A 22,652-nucleotide genomic window follows, 5' to 3' on the forward strand; every position below is an offset into this window, starting at 1 on the left:
ACTTAACCACCAAGCTATAGCATTACCACATAAAGGTGTATGGTTTTTCCCCTGCTTATAATCTAACCCATATTGCTGTTTATAATCCTGCATCCTGTGTGAATAAAGCAGTGATATGTAGATTAGCTTTCTGAGCAGATCTCGGTGTGGTGAAGCTGTAGTGTATGGTATATATGATATTGCTATCGCACAGCTCTGCCCTTAGCCTGATGTCTAGCCCTGTCAATCAAGGGGAGGGGGCATGTGCAGAGCACAGGGGGTGTTACCTAGCGGTGCTCAGACCATTCAGTCCCTCCTCTTAGTGCTTGAATTGCTTATTTGCATATGAATAAAAACACTGATTTATCTGCAGCTGTTACGCAGACACACAAAGAAAAGGTACAGTTTAAATCAGCATGATCAGCCCTATCCGCCAGTCTGCCTGGTTTAATAGGGTTGATCCTGGTGACAGAGCCTCTTTAATGTTTTACTACTTTAAAAATTGAAAAACGACATAAAATTTGCACCTTAATATACTATTGTTCAATAACCAGAGTCTAACGCAGCCATAGTTTTTAATTAATACCATCTGGGAATTATATCACTTTTATTTTTTTACACGGTGACCAGAAACTGCACCATTTTTTTCTTCTTTCATTTACAGCATTCACAACAGATGATATGATATAAAATATATATATATATATATGTCATATTTTAATAGTTCTGACATTTTCGCATACAGCAACACCAATTAGTATAGTATTTTTTGTAAGTTTGGGAAAGTTAGTGATTTGTATTGTGTGTGTGTGTGTGTGTGTGTGTGTGTGTATATATTTTTTTTATAATTTTAAGAACTTTTTTTTATTTTTCAATGTTATTTTTAGTTTCCTTTGGAGACTTGAAGATCAGATGTTCTGATTGATTGTCCCATAGACTGCAAGAGTACCATTGCAATCTATGGGATTTTCACAAGCTTCTTGACGCAGACAGAAAGCTATGGCAGTCCTGGGAACCTTTCCAAGACCCTGGCTGTCATAGTGATTGAGCGTCACCCTGCAATTTGGCCATCGGGGTTAAGATCGGGGGGCAGTGGGAGCCCCCTCCCACTGTCTAAGCACTCAAATGACATGGTTGCTATTGACAGCAGCATCTGTGAGATTAAATGATTGGTAACAAAGTCCTCACCAGTCTTGATTATTGCCAGTGGGCTACAACTGTATTTTACAGCCAGTACTCGCCATGTATGGAGCGGGATTCCTACCTAACCCGTGTGAACTGGACTGATGTATCTGTCATGCGTCGTTAAGGGGTTAATAAAATGTTTATCTGATGTTTGAGGCTCTTTGCACGACAGAGGTTCCTGGACCCTGTTTTCTAGAGTTTCATTTTTTTGTAATATCGGGCTTAGGTTGACACCATGGAAATATTTTCAGTAATGCTTTTTATGATCCTTGTATTTCAGCTCAGTTTGCAGCTTTCCTGAAGCAAAATATGCTGGTGAGAAAGTCCCTGCCGACAGGCTCGCCCTCCTGTGTGTTTGGTGAGTGGACAAGACACCTCCTGTTTTGAAGACTACATTTTACACACCTCTTTTGCAGAAATGTCACTTTCACTCAAAGGGTTTTCCCATCTTAGACATTTCCAGCATAGGGGAAAGCCCCTTTAAGACATGCGTATGAGCAACATGACTGCATTTGCCTTCAGAAGGATAGCAGACGTGCATGTTTTTCCATAGGTTTCGGTTCATTAAAAGCATGGTCCCATCATGTCAACACCTGTCCATGGGCATCATAAAGGGATGCCACTCGGGCCTATAATAAACCACCTGCCAGCGTTGTGTACCTCTAGAACAGTCTCCACAACAAAATATCTTTTTTTTTTTTGTTTTGTTTTTTTGTTAATTAGATAATTTTTATTCAACAGTTATTCAAGTTACATAAACATAAGGGACACAGATATCTCGGATAATACTCCGACAAGTTTTCACACCATTATACATAGTTGTCGGCTGTATACCAAAAAAAAAGAAACCCTCCCCACTAACCCACCCCCTAGCGGAGAGACGGTTACTCAGAGTCTCTGCAAGGGTATCAAACTTCTTAATGTCTAAGACAGACGTGCTCAACCTGCGGCCCTCCAGCTGTTGCAAAACTACAACTCCCAGCATGCCCAAACAGCTTACAGCTATCAGCCTACAGCAGGGCATTGTGGGAGTTGTAGTTTTACAACAGCTGGAGGGCCGCAGGTTGAGCATGCCTGGTCTAAGATATCATGTCTGTCTATAAGTGTGATCTGGACCCGCTTGTCTCCAAATTCAAACATGGCTCCCATTTTCCCCTCTACATCATTCTCACCAAATCTATTGTTACCTACGTCTGATCTAAACGTAAAGATTTTCTATCTACCGCACCACTTGAGCCTCCCCCCCCCCCCCCCCCCCATGGCTAGTGTATTAGAGGGAGGCAGGACGGAGGAAGGCGCACCAATCCTGGGAAAAATCCACTTGTCCCATATTTTGGTAAACTTGCCGATGCACTGCCTTTTGACATAGATGACTTTTTGTAGTCGAAGTATACCATCCATTCTATTCAGAAACTAAGCTAAAGTGGGGGGTCGTGAGCGAAGCCAGTGCTTAGCAATTAGTTTCCGGGCCTGAAAAAGTAGGCGATGTACACTCAAGCACGTACAATGGTCCGTAATAGGGATCGACCGATATTGATTTTTTAGGGCCGATACCGATAATTTGTGAACTTTCAGGCCGATAGCCGATAATTTATACCGATATTCTGGGAATTTTCATTTTTGAAAAAAAAAATTAAAATTCCCACAAATCTGCTGAAAATTAATGTTTATTGTTAATGTGTATTTTTATTTTTTTTGTAAATCTTTCTTTTTCATTTATATTTAATATTTTGGTGTTTTTTATTTTTATTACTTTTTTTTTTTTTTAACTAACTTTTAGCCCCCTTAGGGACTAGAACCCTTGTCCTATTCACCCTGATAGAGCTCTATCAGGGTGAATAGGAGCTCACACTGTCCCTGCTGCTGTGTGCTTTGTGCACACAGTAGCATGGAGCTTATCATGGCAGCCAGGGCTTCAATAGCGTCCTGGCTGCCATGGTAACCGATCGGAGCCCCAGCATTACACTGCTGGGGCTCCGATCGGAGGAGCAGGGGAGAGGGAATCCTGTGGGGGGCGCACTGCGACTGGGGTGGGGTGGGGCGCACCACTGTTTAATACTGGGGGGGGGAGGGGGGGCGCACTGCGCCACCAATGCTTAATACTCTGGGGGCTTGGGGGGGGAGGCGCACTGCGCCACCAATGCCTAATATTGGGGGGGCGCACTGCGCCACCAATGTCTGATACTGGGGGGCTTGGGGGGGGGCACACTGCGCCACCAATGAAGCTTAATCTCTAATTTATTCATATACAGGAGGCGGGAGCTGGCTGCAGAATCACATAGCCGGCTCCCGACCTCTATGAGCAGTAGCTGCGATCCGCGGCACCTGAGGAGTTAACTACCGCAGATCGCAGCTACAGCTCATAGAGGCCGGGAGCCGGCTATGTGATCCTGCAGCTCCCGCCTCCTGTATATGAATTAATGTGAGATTAAGCTTCATTGGTGGCGCAGTGGCCATAGCTCCTCCCCTCCTCTTGTCCCCTGTCCTCCCATTGGCTGGAGCGGCAGCAGCAGCACAGGGGGAGGAGACACTGCTCCTTCTCCCCTGTGCTGCTGCTGAGGGAACACGGAGAGCGCTGTCAGCAGCGCGATCTGTGTTCCCAGGACGTTATCGGAATATCGACAAAATAAATGCCGATACCGATAACGTTCAAAATCCTGAATATCGGCCGATTAATATCGGTAAATCCGATAATCGGTCGATCCCTAGTCCGTAATGTCCAATACACATTACCTAGGACCAGACTGACCCCCTACACAATAGGCGTCCTTGATACTTTGTAGCACGCCTGTCCAGAAATTCGAAAGCTCCGCGCATTCCCAGTGCACTTGAGACGCTGGACCCACCGTACATCTCGGGCAGGAGGCGTCAGCTCTGCCCCCCACATAGTAGGGTTCCCCACACTGTCCCCCATACTGGCGTCACACAGTAGTTTCCCCCCACACAGTAGTCCCCCCCCCCCCCCCCCCCCAAACACACATACACACAGCCTTTTGCCTCACACTGCCCGCACAGTAATTTGCCCCCCCCCCCCCCCCCATAGTAATCCCCTCCCATAATAATTTTCCCACACACAGTATCCCACCATGTTTTCCCTCCACATGCCCTCCTGTGTGCACACCCCTCATGTCCCCCAGAGTTGGCACATAAAATTTTAAAAAAAGAGAAATACTCACCTGCGCTTGCTTGCAAAGTCCCGACACTGTGCTGCTGAGTCCCGGCACAGGCGTGCACGATGACTGCGCTGGGATTTCACTATTGCATAGGCCTCAGGCCTACTAGGCTTGAAGCCTATGGCGGTGATCGGCGGCAGGGCAGCGAACTATGCGCTCCGCTCCCGTGCCCCACCGCAGTATGTGGCCGTCAGCACTTCAGCAATGAGCGTGTCCATCTGTATTGATGGATCGCTTATTGCTTCTGAGCCTGGCAGTGGCATCCCCCCCCTGGGCACGCCACTGGCTGGAGCGGTGGCAGAGAAAGGAGAAGTGCATCATGGATTTGGTTGGATACAACAGGATGATTTACAAATAAGATAAAAACAAACTAGAGGGATTGGATTATATGATCAGGAGTCCACACTGAAAAAGAAAACGCATGGGGAAGATGTACATGAGCATGTCTGTCAAAAACTACATTAATCCTGGAAAACCTCTAATGTTGTACATGTACGGCATTATTAGCCTACATTTGTATGGAGTGGGTTGTATCATACAGCCAGCACCTGGCCGCAGTGACTGGGAACAGAGATACCACCGAACCCCATCATTTAACCCTTCAGATGCCATGATCAATGCTGATCGCAGTTCCAGAGTTAGGCAAAGGGATGCGGCTCCATCTGCCTCTGTAGAAGGTGCTGAATAGCTGGTAAGGTAAGCTCCCTGCTGCTGTGTGTACAAGGCACAGCGCGGTAGGGACAGTGAAAAAATCCTATTCACCTTAATAGATCTCTATTAGGGTGAATAGGACAATGGATCAAAAGATCCCAGGTTGTAGCCCCCTAAGTAAAAAAAAAAAAAAAAAAGTTTAAAGCACCTCGCTTTCCAAGTGTAACATATATTTATTTTCCTATTGTTTATATATTTTTATCTTGGCTATCGCTGCTTCCAAAAATGTCTGAACTATTAAACATTTTTTTATTTTTGTGAGGTGAATGGTGTAAGGGGAAAAAAATGAAAAACACATGATTTGACATTTCTAAGGCTACTTTCACACTAGCGTTCGGGGCTCTGCTTGTGAGTTCCGTTTGAAGGCTCTCACAGGCGGCCCGAACGCATCCGTACAGCCCTAATGCATTTTGAGTGGATGCGGAATTTTTGTCTAAACTATAATGCAGACGGATCCGTTCTGAACGGATCCCATCGTCTGCATTATAGGAGCGGATCCGTCTGTGCAGACACCAGATGGATCCGCTCTGAACGCAAGTGTGAAAGTAGCCTTAGTCATCTTGTTCCCCCGCATCAAATTTAATAACATTGATCAAAAAGTCATACATGCCACAAGAATGGTACCAATAAAAACTACAGTTCGTTACGCAAAAAACATGCCCTCATACAGCTCTGTAGAGGGAAATATATAAAAAAAAGTTATAGCTGTCTGTATATGGTGATGCAAAAAAAATTTAGATTTTCTTTTTTTAAATGTTTTTATTTTTTAAAGTAATTAAAATAAAAACTAAACAAGTTTGGTATCGCCACAATCATATTAAGGCACAGAATAAGGATTTCATGTCATTTTTAGCACACCGTGTCAAAAGCCCTTGTATGGCTGTGAACGGAAGAATCAATTTATTGGCTTAACAGGCTTAACAACTGATAAGGGCCCCACAATTTTGCTGAAAGGGGCTCTAATAAGAGCACAGCGGGAGCCCCCCCCCCCTTCTAAAAGACTCACATGCCAAGGCTGTTATGGACTGAGGCATCTGAGGGGTTAAATGGCCGGGTATTTTTTCTCGTACATTCCATTGGGGGACACAGACCATGGGTATAGCTTAGAGGTATTACTAGGAGGGACACTATGCAAAACGAAACTCCTCCTCCTCGGGCTATACCCCCAGACACCTTCAGGAGGACTTCAGTCTTTGCTTAGTGTCCGTCCAAGGAGGTGACGCTTGTTCTTCCCCTGTTTGTTATTTTTTTTCTGTTTTCAGAGGGGGACGCAGGTCAGCATTGCGCTTTCCTGGCCCCCGTGGAGTGTCTGCCACCGTCTTTCGACTTGTCCTGGCTACCTCCCATCCCCCCACAGAAGAAAAGTGGATCCAGGCTCAACATGTCAGCTCTGGCATCCCACCAGCTGCTGGGACGCCTGCTGCCTACCCTCCTCCAGAGCACTGTTCTCCTGGATTGGAGTCAGAAGTCTGAAGAGGTGCATCCCTGCTGGTCTGGACATCGAGGGAGCATGCTGAGCAGATAAGTATTGCCCAGTCCCTCCCTCTCCCTCTGTGTCTGTTTGTCTGTGGCTACCTGGGTGAGCTTGAAGAAGGATCCTGATGGGGGCACTTTCCTTTGGCATCTCTTGTGGGCTTCAGCGCTTCTCTCTTCGGGCCTTGGCTGCTGCGCTCTCTCAGCGCCCGCCGGCAGGCCGCTCCTCCATGGCCTCATTAACCCCTGCTGCGCCGCGTGAGGGGAGACGGGGTGTTTGTTCAAATCGCGCGCGCGATTATTTTCCCGCGCACGCTTTTTTCGCGCCATGATGACGCGTTCGGGGGGGGCGGAGCCTCGGCATGCCGCTTTGACTCTCCTTACACCGGAGACTTTGTTTGCTCACGGCCGTGCAGCTCCTCATCTCTCTACACCGGAGACTTCTGCTAGCGTTGCCTGGGTGGTAGGATAACAGCTTGCTCTGCTCCTGATCTTTGCAGCAACTGGTAGGAGATCTTTTACTGTGGGGTTCCATCATGCCAAAGCCTGGGGCCCTTAAATCTGCCAAGGCCTCCTCTCAGGCTCTTTTGGGGTCATGCAAGGTGTGCCTTCTGCCTTTTTCTGCCTCTGGCACCTGTGACTCGTGCCCTGCTCCTGGACAGGATCAGCCTCCTTCTCTTGCTCAGCCCAGTCCTCCCTCTGGCCCTGCGGAACCGGCGGTACCCGCCTGGGCTTCCGCCATGTCTAGTGCGGCAGCGGATCTGGCCCTAGTTGCCAAGGCAGCCATGTCCTTCATGGAGCGTATGGCAGCTACTACTCCAGTAGCATCCACTGCTCCATCTCCTCTCAGTGATTCTCACAGGGGGCGTCTGACGTCTAAGAGGCAGCGTGAGCGGCAGCATTCCTCGTCGGATGACTCCGCTTCTCCCCCACGCCTTGAGGCATGCCCGGTTGACTCTCCCTCTCGTGGGGAGCGCAAATCCGAAGGGGAATTGTCCGGATCGGACGAGGCCACGGAGCGGGAACCCCTGCCTAAGCTTTCCACCATGGTATCCGAATTGGTGGAGGCTGTCCGTGACACTTTTAATATCCAAGGAGATTCCACTCCCTCCACTAGTCGGGAGTTCTCCCTCTTTCCGCCCAAAAGGCCCGAATCCGTGGTGTTCCCCGTTCATGAGGAATTCACAGCGGTCATATCAAAGGCTTGGGACCGACCCAATCAGACATTTTCGGCCACCAAGCGCATGGATACGCTTTACCCTTTCCCCTCTGACTCGGTGGAAAGCTGGACTTCTTCCCCTAAGATAGATCCTCCGGTGGCCAGGTTGGCCAAGAACACGGCCCTTCCTGTCCTAGACGGTTCCTCCCTGCAGGATGCGGTGGACAGACGCCTGGATTCACTTTCCAAGTCCATCTTCTCTCTGGCGGGCGCTTCCCTGCGACCGGCTTTTGCGTCGGCTTGGGTTGCCAGAGCCCTTACTGCGTGGTTGCGGCGCCACCACCAGGATCTGACGGAACAGGGCGCCCCTGCAGACACTTTGGAATTTATTCTCCAAATGTCTCAGGCTTCTAAATATCTCTGTGAAGCTTCAATGGATATCGGTTCCCTATTTGCCCGTATTTCGTCCCTCTCGGTCATTCAGCGTAGAGAGGTTTGGTTGAAGGTGTGGGATGCTGATGCTTCTTCCAAGCGTTCCCTCGCTAACTTTCCCTTTGAAGGATCTAGGCTCTTTGGAGCCCAGTTGGACGAATTCATTTCTGCCGCAACGGGTGGCAAGAGTACGCATCTGCCTCAATCCAGATCCAAACGGCCCTTTCGATCTCGGGCTTCAGGGTTCCGGGTCCAGTCCTTTCGTCGCTTCTCCACGGCCAGGGCGTCTTCGTCCTCGTCGGCTGGGGGATCCCAGGAATCCCGCAAGAAGCCTTTCTTCAAACCCCAGCCCTCTTGGCGACCACGGGCACAGTCAACCCGTCCCCCTGCTCCCAAACAGCCCTCCGCATGAAGGGGGGCCGTTTGCTCTCCTTTCAACAGGTCTGGAGGGCTCACGTTCAGGACGCCTGGGCTCTGGAGATTGTGACGTCCAGTTACAGTTTGAAGTTCGCGTCCAGCCCGCCGGAACGTTTTTTCCCATCTCGCGTTCCGGGGGATCCAGCCAGGGCCTCGGACCTCCTTTTGGCGGTCTCCTCTCTTCTGGACCGGGGTGTCATTTTTCCCGTTCCCCCGGAGGAACAGGGAACAGGTTTTTACTCAAACCTGTTCGTCGTTCCGAAAAAGGAGGGGTCGGTGCGCCCGATACTGGATCTGAAGCTTCTGAACAAGTTTCTACGGGTGCGGAGGTTTCGCATGGAGTCCCTTCGCTCCGTTATTGCTTCTCTGCTTCCAGGGGAATTTCTCGCGTCTGTGGACATTCAAGACGCCTACTTACACGTCCCGATTGCAAAGTCTCACCATCGATTTTCTGCGTTTTGCCATCTGGGGTCGTCATTACCAGTTCGTCGCCCTGCCTTTTGAGTTGGCGACCGCCCCTCGCGTTTTCACCAAGGTTTTGGCGCCTCTCATGGCGCTTCTTCGCACCAGGGGCATCTCGTTGTTGCCCTACCTGGACGACATCTTGATAAAAGCCCTGTCTCTTCCACAGGCCGAGGACAGCGTCCGAGACTCTCCTTCCTGGGGATGATTTTGGACACCTCGAGTTCTCGGGTGTTTCTTCCGGATTCCAAGTCCTCTCAGATTTGGAGGGCGGTGTCGCTCCTTCTACAAGCTCCTCGTCCCACCATTCGGGAGTGCATGCGGGTTCTGGGCCTTATGGTCGCCTCCTTCGAGGCGATTCCGTATGCCCAGTTCCACACTCGACCGTTACAACAGTGGATTCTTGCCCTCTGGGACAAGACCTCTCGGGGTCTGGACGCTCCCGTCCGCCTGTCCCGGCAAGTTCGGTTGTCTCTCCCTTGGTGGCAGGCCTCCCCGAATCTCTCATCAGGGAGGTCCTTCCTTCCGTTCTCCTGGACGATAGTCTCCACCGATGCCAGCCTCATCGGTTGGGGAGGCGTTCTCCGGAACCTCACAGTTCAGGGGGTCTGGTCGACGGAGGAATCCCGTCTTCCGATAAACGTTTTGGAACTAAGGGCGATCTTCAACTCCCTCTCCCACTGGACTTCCCTCCTTGCGGCTCGGCCGGTGCGTGTTCAGTCGGACAATGCCACGGCTGTGGCCTACGTCAATCATCAGGGCAGAACGCGCAGTCGGGCAGTGATGCAGGAGGTGGCGAGGATCCTCCTATGGTCAGGTTTCGGCCTTGGCGGTCTTTTTTCAATGGTCTATTGCCTTTTTGGGGCCTGTAAGAACCTTCCTGCAGGGGGTGGCGCATTCGGTTCCTCCGTATGTTCCTCCCTTACCCCCCTGGGATCTTAACCTGGTCCTGCGCGCCCTTCAGGAGGCGCCTTTTGAGCCTCTGAGGGAGGTCTCCCTAGTCTTCCTCACCTGGAAGGTGGTTTTTCTGGTGGCCATTACCTCCATCAGGAGGGTTTCGGAGCTGGCCGCGCTTTCCTGTCAGGAGCCTTTTCTGGTCTTCCACCAGGATAAGGTGGTGCTACGGCCGGTTCCTTCTTTTTTGCCCAAGGTGGTTTCCCCGTTCCACCTTAACGAGGATCTTGTCCTGCCCTCTTTTTGTCCTTCTCCGGCGAACCCCAAGGAACGCGCTCTCCACTCCCTGGACGTCGTCAGGGCCCTGAAAGTGTATCTGGGGGCCACTGCCTCCTTTCGTCGTTCGGACTCCCTCTTTGTGGTTCCCGAGGGGTTTCGTAAGGGTCTGGCGGCTTCCAAGGTTACTGTGGAGCGGTGGATCCGTTCCGCTATTGCTGCGGCCTATCGCGCTCGTGGTCAGGTACCCCCGTCGCGGATTACAGCTCACTCCACAAGGGCAGTGGGAGCTTCCTGGGCCAGACGCAATCGCGCCTCCGCCTCCCAGTTGTGTAAGGCTGCCTTTGGTCGTCCTTGCATACGTTCACAAAGTTTTATCAGTTGCATTCGCTGGCCTCGGCTGATGCTGTTCTCGGGCGCAGGGTATTGCAGGCCGTGGTGCCCGTTTAACAGCTGGACTTTTTTTCTCCTGGCGGTGTTGGTTTTTCCCACCCCATGGACTGCTTTTGGACGTCCCATGGTCTGTGTCCCCCAATGGAATGTACGAGAAAAGGAGATTTTTGTGAAACTCACCTGTAAAATCTTTTTCTCGTCTTTTCCATTGGGGGACACAGCTCCCGCCCACTTTTTTCGTTTATGCTCAGGGTGTGTTGGTGTGATGTTTCCACTGTGGTTTTTTCAGTTCTCCTTCTCCTACTGCTTTTGCAACGACTGAAGTCCTCCTGGAGGTGTCTGGGGGTATAGCCCGAGGAGGAGGAGTTTCGTTTTGCATAGTGTCCCTCCTAGTAATACCTCTAAGCTATACCCATGGTCTGTGTCCCCCAATGGAAAAGACGAGAAAAAGATTTTACAGGTGAGTTTCACAAAAATCTCCTTTTTTTTTTTTTTTTTTATCGATTTATTTCTTTTTGTGTCATTGCCCGGGCTTGTCTTCTGTATTATACAAGAATTCACAGCTAAGACAATTGCCCGTCAGAGGGAAGATATTTTCGGGCGGTATTTCTCTACATCAATTGTTTTCACAAAGTACTGTCGGGTATATAAAGCAAATGCTTTATATAAATATAAAGAGTTCAATCGAGAACCTGATTATTTTGTGCAATCAGTAAAACAGGGTACAAGCGTCTATGCAAAAAATATAAATGGTTTATTATACAATAGGTTAAAATACAAACGAAAATGAATCAACATAAATTTCAATAATATACAATCATATGCAGTACCCAGAATTCACCACTATATGATACCACCAAAACACTACTCAACCAACACAAGAATATTATGCAATACAGCTTTAAATTTTGTGAGAAATATACAATCAATGGATTATGCGGAAAACTCAATCAAGAAGATGACAGATACGAGCCCTTGCTCCGCCCAAAAATGATGACCAATCTTCAGATAATGGTAGTATTGCAACAAAACTTATAAATTATTGGCTTGATATCAAACTAGGAAATTCAAAGATTCCCAACAAAGAGTTTCTCCAATATTATCCCCTTTTTTCAGTTATATGCATCGTAACTGAAATCAGAGAAAATACTGATGTAGCAACTAACGTTACACGTCCGCAAGTGAGCGGGTATCTGGCTAAGTATCAAGCCAATTAATTTAAATCAATACTACATAAAACAAAATATACATTACCCAATGGTCAAGTGATGTGCAGAGTCTTGGGGCAGCCAGCTCAAGAGTTTTTCCCGATAATCCAAATGATTCTCCAGAGATCTATAATCCAAATGTTTGTTTTCTCTTTCTTTCTTTTTCTCCTTTTTTTTTTTCTTTCTGGTAACTGGTTTCTTAACCCAAAACTTATCAGATGAACACGCCCTCCGAGTTTGGAACTTTCCAATCATTGTTGGAGGGGTGTGTGCATTGATAAGGAGCATGACGTCATAATACTACCCAGAATGCAATTTTGCTACTGATGTAGTATTAACCGCTTATATCTAGATGGCACTGTTGTATAAGCAATATGCATCATACCATTAAGGGTTAACTCATACATGCCTAATATTTTCAACACTTTACACCTCTGACATCTGGGGCCTTGTCTCAGGGCTGAGGGACAAACTTTGATACATGGATATATACTCATGAGGAACATCTAGACCATTCTCACACTGTGGAATTCATGTTCAGATAGGAAAAACAATAAAGCCTCAGAATCTGCAGGTGCGGCGTATCTTCTAACTTTCTAAATGTATAATATATTGTTACAATAACACTAGTTTTGAACAGTACAGTAATCTTCTCATGGACTTACTTTGGCCTACATGAAACTTCATACAAAACAGTGAATATAAATCAACATTGCTCTTAAAGGCAATGAATACCCATTATAACTAAAATAAGTAAGTATAACTGTTTAAACTTATGAAAAAGCACAACAGTACAGCCTATTATAAAACGTAGCCTTTATTATATTTAGTATAAAAACAACCCCACAAAAAGAAAAAAAGAACAAGTGCGCTTGGATGATTAGCAATAAATACGGTATGGACAAGGTGGTCCTGAGTCCTCCAAGATACTGGAGGGGACTGTTCTTCGGGTAGGGTTATGGCATTAGATTTGGGACCTCTCCCTAATGCTCACCCTTTTCTTGATAATCCCTGCCTAAAGAACGGAATGGCCGCCCGATAGGGGCGATCCCGTATTCAGGAACCTCCTGTATGCCCTAGGATGGCCCCGAAGACAGGTGACACAGGCAGAACCCTATGGTATGCCCAATATTTATATACTGTGGCCTATTCTCGGTACAAAAAAATAAAAATAAATACTCAGTACACACAGTTGTTGTAGTAGATATTAGATAAATGCTGAGTACACAATGTCGTTCTTCTAGATACAAAAATAATGATGCTTAGTACACATGGTTATCATTATAGATATTAAATAAATGCTGAGTACATATCGTTCTACTAGTTAATACAATATTGAAGTGGATGCCAAGTACACTGTTCGCCAGTTTAGATTCAATAATATGGGTACCTAAGCCATTACAGTTGGCAACACCACGCTTTATGCCCACAACAATAATTTGGACTTTTCAGGGGACACCTAATACAGTGTCCCAATAGGCATCATGTATAGATAAAGATCAATTATCCCACTGATGAAAATGATTTGTCATTTTCAGCAAACAATTATAACAATAAACCATATATCTAGTCCGACATATGGACCCTGATATGCCCCTCCACAACCATGTTGGTGAATAGGGTTCACATAGGCTTCAGGGAAATGTGCATAAATTATATTGCACCCTATTAATATGTCAGTGGTACTTGCGTGCCCCGGGATAGATGATCAAGATGACACCATGGGATAACTGATGAGTATGGTTACCACATTAATCTGGCTGCATTCTTTTTTTTGTGTTTTTTGTGGGGTGGTTTTTATACTGAATATATTAAAGGCTACGTTTTATAATAGGTGGTACTCTGTGAAAACAATTTCTGTATTATACAGCCTGCACCTGCCGTGTATGGAGAGGACTCGGCTCATGAGCCTGCTCCATACATCCTTTTGACCTAAATGACGTGTATGTATAGTCGTGGCCAAAAGTTTTGAGAATTACAGAAATATTGGAAAAGTTGCTGCTTAAGTTTTTATAATAGCAATTTGCATATACTCCAGAATGTTATGAAGAGTGATTAGATGAATTGCATAGTCCTTCTTTGCCATAAAAATTAACTTAATCCCCCAAAAAACTTTCCACTGCATTTCATTGCTGTCATTAAAGGACCTGCTGAGATCATTTCATTAATCGTCTTGTTAACTCAGGTGAGAATGTTGAGGAGCACAAGGCTGGAGATCATTATGTCAGGCTGATTGGGTTAAAATGGCAGACTTGACCTGTTAAAAGGAGGGTGATGCTTGAAATCATTGTTCTTCCATTGTTAACCATGATGACCTGCAAAGAAACGCGTGCAGCCATCATTGCGTTGCATAAAAATGGCTTCTAAGATTGCACCTCAATCAACAATTTATAGAATCATCAAGAACTTCAAGGAAAGAGGTTCAATTCTTGTTAAGAAGGCTTCAGGGCGTCCAAGAAAGTCCAGCAAGCGCCAGGATAGTCTCCTAAAGAGGATTCAGCTGCGGGATCGGAAGTGCCACCAGTGCAGAGCTTGCTCAGGAATGGCAGCAGGCAGGTGTGAGCGCATCTGCACGCACAGTGAGGCGAAGACTTTTGGAAGATGGCCTGGTGTCAAGAAGGGCAGCAAAGAAGCCACTTCTCTCCCAAAAAAAACAATAAGGGACAGATTGATCTTCTGCAGAAAATATGGTGAATGGACTGCTGAGGACTGGGGCAAAGTCATATTCTCCGATGAAGCCTCTTTCCGATTGTTTGGGACATCAGGAAAAAGGCTTGTCCGGAGAAGAAAAGGTGAGCGCTACCATCAGTCCTGTGTCATGCCAACAGTAAAGCATCCTGAGACCATTCATGTGTGAGGTTGCTTCTCATCCAAGGGAGTTGGCTCACTCACAATTTTGCCCAAAAACACAGCCATGAATAAAGAATGGTACCAAAACACCCTCCAACAGCAACTTCTTCCAACAATTCAACAACAGTTTGGTGAAGAACAATCATTTTCCAGTACGATGGAGCACCGTGCTATAAGGCAAAAGTGATAACTAAGTGGCTCGGGAACCAAAACGTTGACATTTTGGGTCCATGCCCTGGAAACTCCCCAGATCTTAATCCCATTGAGAACTTGTGGTCAATCCTCAAGAGGCGGGTGGACAAACAAAAACCCACTAATTCTGACAAACTCCAAGAAGTGATTATGAAAGAATGGGTTGCTATCAGTCAGGAATTGGCCCAGAAGTTGATTGAGAGCATGCCCAGTCGAATTGCAGAGGTCCTGAAAAAGAAGGGCCAACACTGCAAATACTGACTTTGCATAAATGTCATGTTATTGTCGATAAAAGCCTTTGAAACGTATGAAGTGCGTGTAATTATATTTCACTACATCACAGAAACAACGGAAACAAAGATCTAAAAGCAGTTTAGCAGCAAACTTTGTGAAAACTAATATTTGTGTCATTCTCAAAACTTTTGGCCACGACTGTACATTTGCGCTTAGGGTTTAAACATCTTGTAAATGGCAAATAGCACGTGTCATGGTGGGACAATTCCTTGAAATGTTGCGTTGTTCGTTTTAACTGTTACAGTACATTGTATAAAGCACGTGATTTAAAAAAAGAGAAGTTCAGAAATGTATTATAATGTTCACTAATGTTTTACATTCCCGTGTTCAGTCCCCGTCTCTTCAGAATCTTCAGAGGAAAAAGATGATCTTCGAGGACAGTTGAAGAGGCCTCCTAGTCCTGGAGGTAACATTGGAGTGAAACCTTCCAAGCGTGCCAAAATCAAAGTGACCATTGTCTCCCATGGAGATGCATCAGGAGGAGAAAACACCACTTCACAGGAAGGTCTGTAAATATAACAATGCCTAGTGTAAATGTGCGTCTTACTTGACTCCTGTTTGGCTCCAGTCACCTGTTTCCTAGCAGAATGATTTAAAGGAAATGAGGTTTTGTATCTGAATTGGGCCTCTTGCACACGACCGCCTGCTCTCCGAGACATACGGTCTGTGAGCGGGCCATATGTCCCGAGGCGGCATTGATTGTGTGCACGGGAGCGCACAGCATCATAGATAACAATGATGCTGTGGACCTCTGGCCGCCCACGGGGCTATTGTCCCGCACTCATATGATCATAGTCCCATGGGCAGTCCGACGTGCACAGCATCATTGTAATCTATGATGCTGTGCACTCCTCTGCGCACGATCAATGCCGCCCCGGAACATATGGCCCGCTCATGGACTGTATATCTTGGAGGGCATACAGTTGTGTGCAAGAGACCTTATTCAACTTCCTTTCTGTTCAAAACACTTACTTCATGAAGAAAGCAGTCTCTGTCCCAGACGCTCCCCACCACGTTTTGTGAGAAAACCCTGCAGTAATTCATTAAAACCTGAGGTTTACTAGAAAACCAGTGTGTGGTGTAAACTAACATATGGTTATAAAATGCAGAATTAGGATTTGTTCAGATGAGAATATTATACCCAGGTAACTCTCCATAGGAACATCAGAACCCCTGCAGTTCTACTGAACCAAACCTAATTGTATGTATGTGGGACTCAATGGCGCCTGACAATGCAGCATACAACAAAATGAGTCCCATATTGGATGAAATGGGTTCTTCAGCATTAGAAAAACATGGCTGCTTACTTTAAAAAAACAAAAACAGTGCACAGGGTGTATGGTATTGCAATTCACTACCGTGGAGCTGCAAAACCAAAAAAAACAATCCACAGACTGGAGTTTCTGGAAGTAACCATGGGGGTCATTTATGATGCTGAAATACGCCTATATTAGGTGTATTTCAGGTGCAGATTGTGGCGCAACAGTTACTTGCACCGCAGTCGGCCACTTTTTCCCGCTCACACCAGGTGAGGGCGGGGAAGGAGCCTGTCTCATTTACCATTTTCTACGCTTGTTTCAGGCATAGAAAAAGGTCTAAATATAAGGCGGCAAGGAAGATGTATTTCGTTTAGAACTGGCAGAGAATCTGCCAAAGTTATGAAGAAGCCAGTGCCTCTACATAACTCCGGCGGATCCACCTCCTGTGAGCTTCAGCGTCTAGTGTGCTATTCTGGAAAAAAAATTAAAATAAAATCATTATTCAGTATACATACATATATGTAAACCCCATAATAAGCCTTACATTACCATGGCCACATGGGAATAGTTACATCTCAACACTGAATGTTCACATGGGCCTGTAGGAGTTCTTGAGTGTTAAAGGGGTTGTCTCACTTCAGTAAGTGGCATTTATCATGTAGAGAAAGTTAATACAAGGCACTTACTAATGTATTGTTATTGCCAATATTGCTTCCTTTGCTGGCTGGATTCATTTTTCCATCACATTATACCCTGCTCGTTCCCATGGTTACAGACCACCCTGCAATCCATCAGTGGTGGTCGTGCTTGCAGAATATAGGAAAAAGCGTCCCGGCCACCAGAGAGGCTGATGCTTTTTCCTACAGTGTGCAAACACGACCACCACTGGTGGATTGCAGGGTGGTCGGTAACCATGGAAACGAGCAGTGTATAATGTGATGGAAAAATGAATCCAGCCAGCAAAGGAAGCAATATGGGCAATAACAATACATTAGTAAGTGCCTTGTATTAACTTTCTCTACATGATAAATGCCACTTGCAGAAGTGAGACAACCCCTTTAATGAAGGTTATGGTATGGGGCCCTATTAGTTATGTCTACTGAATAGTGTTTCGTTTTTTTTTTTTTTTTTTTTCTTTTGTCCTTTTAGATAGCACATTGGGCCCTGAAGTCTGTAGGTCGCAGTGAAAATAATTCCGTAAAAGAAATTACACTGGGTTGATTTTAGAGCTTATACATATAAACAAGGTTATTCTTTAATTGGGGTAATGATAGTACAAATTTTCTTTGCTCTACTTTGCTATGTTTTTTTTATACAGCTTTAAAGTCTTCATCCACAGCCATGATTGGCCAATCACCCGTGGGCTCCAAAGAGATAGCCAGCCTTCTGACATCACCAAAGTATGTCCTATGTGTTATTAATTGTGTAGTGAGAGTTGTGCTTAATACCATTATACAATACAATTATGAAGCAGAAGCAAATGTTTTAGTCATTCATTATTACTTGAACCACCAATGAAATCATAGGAGGCAAGGGTTACATTGGAACCATAGCACTTACACAGATACAGAGACAATTTCATGGCTGCTTGTTTTTATCTGCCTGAGGACTTGCTTTGACGCGTCTGATTATAGCCTCTTGCCATAGTTCTTGAATTAAACTAATTTTAACAGGGTTTTTGGGTAGTTAGATTTTTATCTCCTCAGAATAAGTCATTAACATCACGGCACCCTCACCAATCAGCCATTTGAACAGGTATACCAAGCAGAGTGCTGTACATTGTATAGCACCGGTGCTTGCAGATCATTCCCATTAACTTAAAAGGGGCTGAGCTGTGGAACAGCCATGTAACTGATGAACATAGGTCGAAGAAAAGACGTAACTCTTGCCCAAGTGCCGCGGCCCCTACCAACAGCTGATCGGCATGGATGCTGGAGTCTGACCCCCATCACAGATATTAATAACCTATCCTGTGGATAGGTCATTCATATTAAACTCCAAGGAAACCCTTTTTCTCGCTCATATCATTGGGGGACACAGGACCGTGGGTATAGCTTGCTGCTGCCACTAGGAGGCGAAACTAGGCTGAAAGCTGTTGGCTCCTCTCCTGCAGGCTATACACCCTCCAGCCTGGAGAGAGCATATCAGTTTTTAGCTTGGTGTCGTAGGAGGCAGACCTCCCTGCTTAGCAGGGTGGCTCTTTTACAATTTTGTTTTTATTTTATTTTATTTTTTTAGGTTAAGGGGCACAGATTCGCATGCGTCTCTGTCTCCCTGGGAGGCTGGCCGGTGTTGCCTGCTCCACCGCCCTGCCTCCCCCAAGAAGTCAAAGCGGACCAGGGCAGCCTTGCTCCCCTGCTTCCCGCCAGCAAGAGGGCCACCTCCTCTCCAGCCCTTCTCTACCTGGACCCCTGATGCCTAGTGCCAGCGGTCGTGGGGTGGCCCTGCTGGTACAAGACTAAGGGTGAAGACCACAGATGAAGATAGGTGAGTATATTCCCCTCTCCCTGTCTCCCATCCCGGCCTGTAGGGGGTAGCGAGGGTTTCCACCCTACTGGCGTCTATCGGCTCCCCACACTTGGTATAACAAGGGTTAATTCTGCCGCCGACTGCATCGCATGCAGGTGTCGTAGGAGGCAGACCTCCCTGCTTTGCAGGGTGGTGCTTTTTGATTTATTTCTATATTTTTGTAGGTTTCCTGGATGGGGAACAGATTCGCATGGCTTTTGTCCCCCTGGGAGGCTGGCCGGTATCCCTGATTCAACCACCCTGCCTCCCTCAACAAGACAAAGCGGACCAGGGCAGCCTCGCTCCCCTGCTTCCCGCCAGCAAGAGGGCCACCTAATCTCTAGCCCTTCTCTGCCCGGACCCCTGCTGCCTTGTGCCAGCGGTCGTGTGGTGGCCCTGCTGGTACAGATTTAAAGGGTGAAGACCACAGATGAAGACAGGTGAGTATATTCCCCTCTCCCTGTCTCCCATCCCGGCCTGTAGGCGGTAGCGAGGGTTTCCACCCTACTGGCGTCCATCGGCTCCCCACACTTGGTATAACAAGGGTTAATTCCGCCGCCGACTGCATCGCATGCATTCTGTCCCCCCCGACACCCTTTCAGGGATCGCTGCATCGGCACCCCTTCACTGCGGGTGCACATCGCCGCATCGGCACCTTTTCAGTAGGGCGTATATCGCCGAATGCGGCACCCTTCTAGCCGCAGAGGCCACTGTCGGGGGGTGATAAATAGATTCGGCCACATTCTTTTATATATGGCCGTGTTTAATGGTGGCCGTATGCGCCGCCCGGCAAGAGCACCGAAGCGGGGGGGGGGGGGGGGCGTGGCTTCCTCCAAAACTGCCACTCTGCCTTCATTCTCAGAGTTGGAGGGGGGCGGGGCTTATTCTCCTGCCGCGGCAAGCTTCCTACTTCCTATAGCGCTACAGGGTAAGACACAGGATCGGGGACCGCCATATTTTCTGGTAGGAGATCGCTACCCCCTCCAGCATAGAGACCGTGCCACAATGTCTGATCCTGCCAATACTCCCCCTCAGGGGGGAGTATTGTAGGACCACTTACTATGCCTGCACTTCATGCTCAGTGAAGTTCCCTCGTGGCCAGTCACTATCACTATAATCTGCATGTCATGCACCTGCACAGAGCCATCCACCTATTCTTCAGCAGCCCACAGAAGCGAAGGACCATCCTGGCTATGGGGAAACCGACTGGGCAAGATCCCTGTCCCGGGCAGTGAAAGACCTCTCTAAAATCTCCCATTCCACCCTTTCCTTGCTGGGTCGTTGAGAAATCGCCACCGGTGCAATCCACACCGTCGTATTGCGTACAAACCAGAGGCAGACCTCCTAGTAAGCGTCCCAGAGCAGGCCACCGTTTCTCCTCTGACGCCTCAACATCCCCTCCTCCTCCTGGCTCCCAATCACAGGCCTCCTCCCTCTTAGGTGGACGCACTGTCGGAGGGTGAGAGTAGGGATTCGGATACGGAAATGGACCTGGAGCATTCTTCTCAGATTGCATCCATGGTAGATAGCCTGATATCAGCTATACGTGACACCTTCCAGGTTCAGGAGGATCTTCCCTCCACTAGCCACCAGGGGGGGTCATTTCTGCGTTCAAGGCAGGCACCTAAGTCTTTCCCATTACACAACGACTTTTCTGTGGTTGTCGCAAAAGTTTAAGACCAGTCAGGTCTACGCTTCATTGTTCCGAAGCGACTGGACCTACTCTATCCCTTTCCAGGCGATTACGTGGAAAAATGGGCTTCCCCACCGGTCGCTCGCCTGGCTAAGAACATGGCTGATCCGGTGGCGGATGGCTCTTCATTCCAGGACCCAGTAGACCGTTGCATAGAATCACTCTCCAAGTCTATCTTTGCGGCTAGTGGTTCGGTCTGATCTTCGCCTCTGCATGGGTAGCCAAGGCGGTCTCGGGAATGGGCTCTCCATTTGAACCAATACCTAGCGTCCGACCTTTCCCCGGCTGACCTTCAGTCTTTTAGAGCTCCAAATTTCTCAGGCAGGGAAGTATCTCTGCGAAGCTGCTCTGGACGATGGTCGCCCATTCCTCGGCTCTCGCGATATCTATCCGCTGAGAGTTATAGCTCAAGGTCTGGAAGGCAGACTCATCCTCTAAATGCTCGCTTTTGAGCCTACCCTTTGCTGGGTCGCGACTCTTTGGTGCCCGGCTGGGCGAGATTATTTCGGAAGCAACGGGTGGGAAAAGCACCCATCTGCCCCAACCCAAGGCGAAGCGTCCCCTTTTTATTCTAGAGTTTCCTCCTCCCGTTACCAGTCCTTTGGCCGATTCTCGGGCACCCGTCCAGCACCAACCTCAACGGCGGGACCGTTTAGTTTACTAAAGACCGACGGAAGGCCTGTCCCCGGCCTTTTTCAGGAGATTTGGCAAACCCATATTTTGGACGCATGGGCACTCGAGGTCATCTCCTCGGGCTACAAGATAGAGTTCAAGTCTATTTCCCCCCCCAACCGTTTTTTCCTCTCTCAGCCTCCCAGGGATCCAGTTCGTGCCGTGGCATTCTTTCACGCAGTTCAATCCCTTCTCTCACGGGAGCTAATAACACCAGTGCCCTTAGAGGAAAGGTTTACGAGTTTTTATTCCAACCTGTTTGTGGTCCCCAAAAAGGAGAGCGATATGCGCCCAGTGCTGGACCTCAAGTTATCTAACCGCTTCCTCCGGATTCAGCGTTTCAGGATGGAGTCCCTCCGTTCCGTGGTTGCTTCATTGGTACAAGGGGAATTTATGGCATCCATAGACATCCTGAATGCCTAAGTGCTCGTCCCCCTTCTGTGCCTTCTGCGATCCAGAGGCATTACTCTTCTCCCTTATCTGGACGACATCTTGATCAAGGCTCCTACGGCATCTCAATGCGAGGAGAGTCTTATATCACTGTGAGCACTCTATCCCGCTTCCGGTGGATAGTCAATCTGCGGAAGTCCTTCCCATCTCCCGCCACTCAGGTCAGATTCCTAGGCAAGACGTTAGATTCAGGTGCAGCCGTCGTACGTCTAACTGCAACTGTATGCGGGTGCTGGGCTTGATGGTTGCCTCTTTCATTCCACACCAGGTGTTTTCAGCGGGACATTTTGTCATCCTGGGACAAATCCCTGGTCTCTCTGGAGCTCAGGATTAGTCTATCTCGACAAGTGTGCTCAGCACTCAGTTGGTGGATCGTGACTGCGCACCAGTTTTTCGGGAAAATCCTTTCTCCCTGTGACGTGGACTGTCATTACAACCGACGCCAGCCTCCACGAAGTCCAAACTGCCCATCAACATCCTGGAGTTCCAGGCCATCTACCTCTCCCTTCGCCATTGGACTCCCCTATTGCAGGGTCGTCCGGTTAGAGTACAGTCGGACAACGCCACGGCGGTGGCCTATATCAACCACCAAGGAGGGACTCGCAGCCGAGCGGTGATGCAGGAATCTGCGAAGATTCTACAGTGGGCCCATGTTTCGGTCATTTCGGCAGTCTACATTCCGGGGCGGCAGACTTTCTCAGCCGGACGGTGGTGGACCTGGGGGAGTCGTCTCTCCGTCAAGATGTGTTCGAGGCTCTCTGTCTCTGGTGGGCATGTCCGGAAGTGGATTTGATGGTGTTGAAAGCTCAATCACAAGCTCCCGTGTATCTTGTCTCGCACAAGGGACCGGGTGGCGTACGACGTGGATGCTCTCGTGGCACCATGAGACAGCTTCTCTTTCCTGTACGTGTTCCCGCCCTTACCACTACTGCCTCGGATCCTGTGCAGAATCAGGATGGAGGGCGTCCAGGC

General features: G+C 47.9%; 1 protein-coding gene across 3 annotated transcripts in view; it reads left to right on the forward strand.

Annotated features, from left to right (window-relative positions):
- Nucleotides 1-22,652, forward strand: part of KANSL3 (KAT8 regulatory NSL complex subunit 3) — a 95,632-nt gene that overhangs the window by 50,144 nt on the left and 22,836 nt on the right. For all 3 annotated transcript variants that reach the window (XM_044279241.1, XM_044279242.1, XM_044279243.1), the window contains exons 15-17: nucleotides 1,445-1,522; nucleotides 15,430-15,603; nucleotides 17,676-17,757. In XM_044279241.1, the coding sequence (XP_044135176.1) occupies nucleotides 1,445-1,522; nucleotides 15,430-15,603; nucleotides 17,676-17,757 (334 nt within the window). The remainder of the gene's footprint in view (nucleotides 1-1,444; nucleotides 1,523-15,429; nucleotides 15,604-17,675; nucleotides 17,758-22,652) is intronic.

Source organism: Bufo gargarizans, chromosome 2 (genome assembly GCF_014858855.1).
Source record: "Bufo gargarizans isolate SCDJY-AF-19 chromosome 2, ASM1485885v1, whole genome shotgun sequence".
NCBI classification, from domain to species: Eukaryota; Metazoa; Chordata; class Amphibia; order Anura; family Bufonidae; genus Bufo; species Bufo gargarizans.